An 8,604-nucleotide genomic window follows, 5' to 3' on the forward strand; every position below is an offset into this window, starting at 1 on the left:
AGGGCGCTGCCCAAAGGTGAGTGGTGGCCTTGGAGAGCTTGAGTATGGAGCCTCTCAGTGTCATGGGAAAACCATTGGTCTAGGTGTCATACCTGATTTCTTGACCTGTGTACTGACTGAAGAGGTGACATAACTTGCCATTTGACTAGGTAGAGTAGAACCTTCTAGTGGTAACATCCTGTGGGCATATGACCAGCCTACAACAGCTGAATGACCCAAGAGTTTCCTGGCTTGCAGAGGTCAAGCATAGTTCTGTAGAGTTGCAAAGATGATCGTCCCGTGGTCAGGTACCGTTGGTTGAGCACCCGCTCACCTCACCTTCATACTGACAACTGTGACGATCCATGTTTTTTCACTTTGTCACTCATCGTCCCAGCCATCAAGGCAGTTGTTACTCTCCTTTTGTTTTATTCTGTTGCTTTCACAGGTGACTAAACAAGCCAGAAAGGTTGAAGGTCACCCAGTTAGGAAGAGTGGAAGCAAGCACTGGAATTCTGGCCCCCAAAACAAACTAAGGCATGAGAAGAGACAGGACTCCCCTCCCCTTCCAGTTTTCAAAAAGTGTAAAAAGTGAGCTGACATCTTTTGGGAAATAAGATGTTCATGGGAGTCCATCTACTAAACAGGAAGTGGGCTTTTAGATATTTTGCTAGAATGGATGATGTTCTCTAAGGAGTTTTTCATTTAATGTAGAAACCTTGATTAGGAGGTATTTTCAGTGGTAGACGTGTGAAGTAGAATCCAGTATTCTCAGGAAAGCCTTTAAATAATTGATCAGAGGAAAAACTGTATTATTTCAAAACAGTTTTTTCTCTTTTAATTATATATAGCTTACTTTGTAAGAATAATATAATTAAAGATTTTAAATAGAGGGGAAAAAACAGTCATGTTATAAAATGTCTGTTAACGTTTTGGTCTCTTTTCTTTAGTGGGGACTTTTTAAAAAGTATGCATTTTTTATTTTAAATTAATACAACTTCATTAAAGAGAAAACACAGTACAAAGATCACCCACCCAAACACCAATTAATACTCTAGTACGTTTCCTCGTCGTGTCTTTTCTTCTGGTATTAGATCATTTATAAGTCTAGTTTTGCAATAATGTACAACCAAATCAAAATTAAAGGTAGAGAGAGAAACAAAAACACAGCAGTCTGGCTGGATCATTGATAATTAAGTTGCTATCTTTCCTCATTTCTTCCCAGCTACATCCGCTACTCCCAGATCTGTGCAAAAGCAGTCAGAGACGCACTGAAGACTGAACTCAAAGCAAACGCCGAGAAGACATCTGGCCACACCGTAAAAATCGTGAAAGTGAAAAAGGAATAATCTGTAAGTCACTGGTTTACATCAAGAAAAGTTACATCTTATAACAAATTGTAAACAGATTTTGTTTTAGAGCACTTTAAAACCCAAAGCATTTTTACTTTTGAGTTTTCTCCTTTTTGTTTGATCAATAAGTACATTTAGAAATTCGTTAGTAGGATCATAACTTAAAGCATACAGGTTATAGAAGTCTGGCATAATAAAAATAGTGTTGTTTTGAGCCTTGACAAGTAGAAGTAAATGGCACATTGATTTTCAGTTCATTTAGCAATGCCGAGGTACAGAGCCATTTTATTTTCATTAAACCTGTTTCATTTGTCTGCACAAAATCAAATAATTTGGAGGATAAAACTCTCCCACTTTTGTAATTGCTATTGGAGTTACATAAGAATCAGTAGCAGGAAAATTAGAGTTCGTTTTTATTTCCCCCACATCTGCTAATGTTCTCACAAATCACTGCTTCCTAAAAATAAAGGCTAGAAGTACAGGCGAGGGTCCTACTATTTTATCAAGCAATAAAATCTGCAAGACCCTGCAGTGAGTACTGTTTTGCTAAATTTATGCTTTCAGAGAGTTTGGTTCATTTTACTTCTCCAAAGATGTTAGCAATATAAAGTGACAGTTCTCATGCAATAAAAAGACAGTTTTGTACAGTTTGTAAGTTGAGACTTTTGTGCTCCAAACTAAAATGATTTGATCTCTAGTTTCTTGACATTGTTATTTCAAAGATAAGCAAGGCAAATTATCGGAGAGTTGTTTTTCAGATTTAATTTTCTTGTTTTGCTTGAAAAAAGCCTCAGACCCACAGTAGCAAGGCAGTGTGATAAATACTAATCCTTCGGCAGCTTGTGGTTATGAGCAATTTTACTTATTGGAACTGTCTCCCCTAAGCACTTTTCGTTTTCATTTTGAATTAGTAAATATTTTATTATGAGTCTGGAGATGCGGTGTTTTGAATTTAGCCCTTTTTCTAGGAGCTCTTTGTCTCATCTCATAATTCTGAGTAATGAGACCTCCTTTTAAGGTGGGTTGTTTTAACAATGAGCTGAGAAAATCACTTAGCCTCCCTCTGCAGCGTCGCTGAGCCAGGCTCTGCATCCGGCCCTCGTAACTTTGTGATGTCCTTGGGGTCATGAAGTCGTGTCCAGCTCCTTCCGGTAGACAAAATAATGACCCCTGTCCATTACATCCTACAGGAGATGGGGCCCCCACCCCATTAGCACAGAGGGTTTTTGTGTCTTTTGAAGGCAAAATCATGTCTTTACTATGAGGAGAGTGTTTGATTTTACTTAGCTGGGAGGGAAATGCTGTTCAGCTGAGGCTATACATGTGAGCCAGCACCCTGCAGCCGAGAGCATCGGGGCTCAGCCCCGCAGGCTGAATCGAAGCCACAGCTCTGTTATCCAGCTGACTATTAGGAAGTTATTTCCCATCTGCATGTTGCATTTTTAAGAGAAAACAAAGAACTAGCAACTGTTGCATTTTCTTTTTCCTCCAGACCCTGACTGAGGCTTGAAATGCTGCATTCCCAAGGTGGAGGGAGACGTGTGGGCAGTGTCGGGGCCGGCTAGAAAGGATCTCGCTCCCTGGGAAAACATGCCTGTCTTGTTCACAGATTGACAATGCCAATAAATTGAAGTTTGGTTCCCTCCTGCTGTTGGTTTGTGGTTTCCGTCGGACTGTCTGTCTCTCTCCTGGGAACTGTCTGTACCACTGCAGGGTTATGACATACAAACGGGGTTCTTGAAGAAGGGAGGGGGGACACATTGAACATCTGCTGACCAAAGGGCTGCGGAAACATCCCGAAAGCGTCTCCAAATGGAAAGTTCTGCTCCTCACGACATTGTTGGTGGAGGTGAGCCACTGTCACTGGGGCTAGCTGGCCCCCTTACCTCTAGTTTCAGAGGTCACATCAGAGTAGCAGATGGGTCATCGTCACTGTCCTCGTCCTTGTGTGGAGGCTGCGGCATCTCTAGGCAGCGCTGCTTAGCCAGAAGCCTAGGTGAAGGTAATTGCTACAAGCACAGGTTAGAAGCTCAAATATTAAACTAGTCCTGATTTTCACTGTGCACTTCAAGTCTATAGAGAAGAACTGATATTAGAATTTACGTAAGCACCAGATGATTTTCATATTGTTTTATAAATGAATCTATATTCTGGTAGCATCCCTCATGGGAAATGAGGCGAAGCTGTTCAGTAATTTGCGTATTGAGTTGACGGCCAAGCTGAAATTAAAATCGAAGGTTCGTGCTGGCAGGTCGAGCCTGATGATCACAACCGTTCTGTGGTGTTGGTAGGGTGATTCATTTATTCATTAAACATTTAGTGATGAAGAATGGTTAAAACAAGTGTTCTGTGTTTGTCTTCCTCTGAAACTTGGAAGCACGTGGCTGAGTAAAACGCCATGGCAAAGTTAACTGCTGGATTTTAACTCTGAAGAGTGCAGAGACTTGAGCAGGAAATCTGGAAGCTCGGTGCAGCTTCTGCACCAGTGGAGTTCACGCTCTGGAACTTAAGCTCACAGCAGTGGGTCGGGGCAGCTCCCAGCAATGCTGAGGATGAGCTGAAGGAAATGCCTGCCCAGGGCTTCCAGAGACAACTTCTTACCCCAGCCAGACACTTGATATCCAGGTTTTGTTCATTCCAGGCTCAGTGCAAGGGAGGAGGGGTACCCAGGTTGGATGGGGGAGCGGCACCCCCAGACCCTGGCGGGTCAAGAGCCCCAGGAGTCCTTTGCCTCGGAGCTGTCCTACTGTTTTGACATCAAAGCATCTCCATGTCAGTTCTGTGGTTCCCAAGATGGAGGTTCTAGGACACACTCATTACAGGAGACGGATAAATGAACCCCGAGGCTGCAGGGCCTTTCTGATACTGGACGAAGACAGTCACTAACAGGCAAAGGGCTAAGTTATTTCCCGCCAAGTAATTAGAAGTCTTTTATTAAGGGAGGCAGATGGGATAATGAGAGGTGAGGCTTAGGGACAGGGCTTCTGATACAGAAAGGATTAAAGTAACTGAATAAAAGACAAATTTACTGCCTAGCAAAAACTTTGAGCCTATTTCTCCGATTTAAAAAAGTCCAGAACTGATCGTGTGATGAAATATGCTCCCTGCATCCCGGCCTGCAGCGGGGTGGGGGGGTGTCTGTACGCAGCACTGTGCCCAAGTCGCGTGGGGACGCTGGTCAGACCTAGTCGTGGGTCTCTAACTAGGCGGTCATCTCTGAGGCAGTCGCTCAGGTAGTGTCCTCCTGCGTGAAGTGAAGGAGTCGAACAAGCTCTAAATTCCGTGATTCTCGCCTCTCCGCTCTGAAAGCAGTGTCGCCCGGAGCAACCATACCGCGCAAGGCATGAGCTCTTCAAAACCAGAGGGAACAGATATCTCTTGGTTTCTAGTTAATTTTTTTTTTTTTTTCAGTCTATTTCTACCATATGAAAGAGTAGGATGGTGAGATGCATTTTGAAATATTTTTAACTACTCAATCAGTCTGGTGGTTAGGCTCCAAGAAAAGGAATTTATTTAGTCTGAAATAAAGCAATTTAGCTATTTGAAATTGAATTTCTTGGTACTTTAATGATTACTATTTGAGCAAACAAAAATCTTTGCAGCCATATAAATCAGTTTTTTTTTTTAAAGAGTTAATTCTACATCTTCCCTTGCATCTATTTAATTGCTTGTTTAGATTTGAGAAAGAAAGTGCTAAAGGAAGCATGTGTCTACGTCCTTATATAATCCCAGGTTGTAAACCAGACTCTAAGGTACCTATGAACTTCAAGAGCGGATAGCTGCAGTTTCTTATTAAATCTGCTTTTGTGTTTAGCGCCTGTTGAAACACAAGTAGAAAGTGTTGGAAACAATGAGTTTTGCTTGTTTTTTGTAGAAAGTGTTTGAAACAATGGGTTTTGCTTGTTATTTTCTTTGTAGAAAGTGTTTAAAACAATGGGTTTCGCTTTTTCTGTTTGTTGTTAATTTTGTGTATAGGAGGCTTGTCGGCGCTGCTGAGGGCAAGGCTTCATCTCTCCGTGTGCGTTCCAGCTATTCCCTTGAGATGCACACGTGAAGAGCAAGATCTCTCAGCATGGCCAGGTGGCGTCCAGCCACTTTATTGTTGCAGATTCCAGACGCAGATCGGGACACGAGAAGCCAGGTGCCCACACGCACATATTTTTACATCCCCTCTCCCCGTTACTGGCTACCACGGAGGGAATCATAGAGCTTAGTGGCAATTCTAAAAGGCTGTTAAAACCCTTAGGGCACCTGCAAGGCATGGCAGTGCTGTGCGTCAAAACTAGGTAAACTGTAATTAGGAAGTTATGGATGATTTGATTATGCTCTTGTGTATTTGGTCCTGTTGTAATGTGTGCAGATTAAAACCGTGTAATGGCTAAAGCTGTGTCATCGTGCAAACATTCATGGCAACTTCTGCAAATTAATTTGAACTGCAGAAGTTCCCTAATGAGACCACGTCCTCCATCCCTGGGAAGGACACTGCAGCCGCCGCTGCTGAATTCCTACTTGTGAATGTTTGCCAAGTGCAGCCGGGTGCCCCTTCTCAAAGAGCAAAGAGGCTGCTGAGCATTTTCGGGGGTGACGGCAGAATGAGAATGCAAAGGGCATTTCAACAGAGCCTGTAAAAGGAAAGGCAAAGACCATCATTAATGGATTCCAGCACTGATCAGAAACTTAAAATACACAAATACATATGTTAAAAGCTTGACTCTTCAGAAATCAAGATCAGAGCACGGTGCTTCTTTAGCTTTGCTTTTCTCTGTTTGCTTTTTCTTTTGCGACCAGGTGTTTTTATGGCGAGGACAGCTGCTTTGTCCCCTGAATGTGCTGAGGTCTCCACAGGGTTTCCACATTTTACTAGTACCTGTGGGCTCACGTGCAGGTTAGTCACAGGTCCCCATCTACTCATTAGTCACCTGGCTTTTTCGGAGGCCAGCAAGCACAAGAGATAGGAGGCTGGGTGGTGTTCGGGGAGAAGAGAGGGCCAAAGGCAAGGGTCTCAGCCACCCCGAGTGCCAGGCCAGGATTCCAGGGTGTATTAAGTGCGCTAAAGAGTTAAAAATCAATGTCAACTGCAGTGTGGCTCCCCGCAAATCCACACGGATAGTCCGATGCCTGGCACCCTCCTATGCAAACACTGAATACCCAAGACATTTTTTTTTTTTTATTTTAATAAAGGGAGCACTTCACGATCAATTCACTTGGCTAAAAAAGAAAAGTTAACAGAGTGTGCACTGGCAATCAAGCCCTTCAAGGTGACTACATGTCAGCAGAAGACCCCAGGCCTATCAGCTCTCCCCCCACCCCGCCCCAGCCCTCCTGTCTCCAAGCAGAGAGTGGTGTCTGCAGTGCAGAATAGGCTGCGGATGCTGGAGGAAAAACCCTCATCTTAAGAGAAACTCTTCCGGAAGTGGCTGTGCCCTCCCTCCAGCTGATGGCATCTGCCCTGCAGCTTCTCTCCCGTTAACGTCGCTGGTCTTCTGGCTCGGCCTCCTCCCACTCCGCGACCTCTCCGCCTTCCTCCAGAGCCACCTTGGCATCTTGAATCTGTTGGTACTCGGACACCAGGTCATGGATATTCCTCTCGGCCTCTCCAAACTCCTGCACGTCCATCCCCTCGCTCGTGTACCAGTGCACAAACGCCTTCCTTCGGAACATGGCCGAGAAGTGCTCGGAAACCCTGCTGAAGAGCTCCTGGATGGCCGTGTTGTTGCCTAGAAAGGTGGCAGCCATGTTGAGCCCCGGGGGCGGGATGTCGCAGACGGCGACCTTGACGTTGTGGGGGATCCACTCCACAAAGCAGCTTCTGTTCCTGGTCTGCACGGTCAGCAGCTGGTCGTCCACCTCCTTGGTGGACATCTTGCCCCGGAAGATGCAGGCCACCGTCAGGTAGCGGCCCCGGCGGGGGTCGCAGGCTGCCATGATGTTGCGGGCATCGAACATCTGCTGGGTGAGCTCGGCCACCGACAGGGCGCGGTACTGCTGGCTGCCGCGGGCGGTGAGCGGCGCGAAGCCGGGCATGAAGAAGTGCAGGCGCGGGAAGGGCACCATGTTCACCGCCAGCTTGCGCAGGTCGGCGTTGAGCTGGCCCGGGAAGCGCAGCGACGTGGTGATGCCGCTCATGGTCAGGGACACCAGGTGGTTGAGGTCCCCGTAGGTGGGCGTGGTCAGCTTCAGGGTGCGGAAGCAGATGTCGTAGAGGGCCTCGTTGTCGATGCAGAAGCAGGCGTCGGTGTTCTCCAGGAGCTGGTGGATGGACAGCACGGCGTTGTAGGGCTCCACCACGGTGTCCGAGACTTTGGGCGAGGGCATGACGCTGAAGGAGTTGAGGATGCGGTCGGGGTACTCCTCCCGGATCTTGTTCATGAGCAGCGTGCCCATGCCCGAGCCGGTGCCCCCGCCCAGCGAGTGCACGATCTGAAAGCCCTGCAGGCAGTCGCAGCCCTCGCTCTCGCCCCTGACCACGTCCATCACGCTCTCGATCAGCTCGGCCCCCTCGGTGTAGTGGCCCTTGGCCCAGTTGTTGCCGGCCCCGGAGTTACCTGCGGCAGAAAGGAGGCATCGGGATATTCAAGGAGTCCTGGTGGGGCAACGGTTAAGTGCTTGGCTGCTAACCGAAAAGTTGGCGGTTCAAACCCACCCAGAGGGAGAAAGGCGTGGCAATCTGGTCCCATAAAGATTACAGCCTAGGAAACCCTATGGGGCAGTTCTACTGTGTCACGTGGGGTCGCTGTGAGTGGAAATCAACTAGACAGCAATGGGTTATATCAGTCCTGAAGAAGCCCTCGTGGCACAGCGGTTAAGCGCTCAGCTGCTAACTGAAAGGTTGGCGGTTCGAACCCACCCAGCAGCTCCACAGGAGAAAGGCCTGGCGATCTGCTCCTGTAAAGATTACAGCCTAGAAAGCCTATGGGGCAGCTCTACTCTGTCACATGGGGTCCCTGTGAGTCGGAATCAACTTGATGGCACCCAGCAACAACAAACAACAAAGCTGCCTCGCCCACAGTAAGGGGGTGGTGTGGGAGAGAAGGCACCACTAGGAGGCATCCTCATCTCTTCCTGGTGGAACCTTCTGGAAACACCTACTGTGGACAAAACTGTCGGGCTGGAAGAGGGCTCCAAGTTTGCTAGATCGGATGCTGTCCATGGTCCCAGGCTCCAGGTCCACCAAGACAGCCCGGGGCACATATTTCTTACCTGTGTGGAAAAATAGGGAGAAGTCAGCAAGACTGTTTTTCTGAAAGTTACTGTTTCATCAAAATAGAACCTC

General features: G+C 46.9%; 2 protein-coding genes across 2 annotated transcripts in view; one reads left to right on the plus strand and one right to left on the minus strand.

Moving 5' to 3' along the window:
* ATP5F1E (ATP synthase F1 subunit epsilon) overlaps window positions 1-2,976 on the plus strand; it is a 3,739-nt gene extending 763 nt beyond the window's left edge. Inside the window, exons 2-3 of the mRNA XM_023742650.1 lie at window positions 1,205-1,331; window positions 2,824-2,976. Of these exons, the coding sequence (XP_023598418.1) occupies window positions 1,205-1,328 (124 nt within the window). The 3' untranslated portion in view covers window positions 1,329-1,331; window positions 2,824-2,976. The remainder of the gene's footprint in view (window positions 1-1,204; window positions 1,332-2,823) is intronic.
* A 1,958-nt stretch (window positions 2,977-4,934) lies between these two features.
* Window positions 4,935-8,544, minus strand: TUBB1 (tubulin beta 1 class VI). The gene is made up of 2 exons (XM_004370530.2): window positions 8,421-8,544; window positions 4,935-7,876 (listed from the first exon to the last, which is right to left on the minus strand). Exons 1-2 carry the CDS (start codon window positions 8,479-8,481, stop codon window positions 6,798-6,800), a joined length of 1,140 nt encoding a protein of 379 aa, XP_004370587.1. The 5' UTR covers window positions 8,482-8,544; the 3' UTR covers window positions 4,935-6,797.
* Between the last annotated feature and the right edge of the window lie 60 nt (window positions 8,545-8,604).

The sequence above is a fragment of the Trichechus manatus genome, unplaced genomic scaffold (genome assembly GCF_000243295.1).
Source record: "Trichechus manatus latirostris isolate Lorelei unplaced genomic scaffold, TriManLat1.0 scaffold00008, whole genome shotgun sequence".
In the NCBI taxonomy this organism is placed as follows: Eukaryota; Metazoa; Chordata; class Mammalia; order Sirenia; family Trichechidae; genus Trichechus; species Trichechus manatus.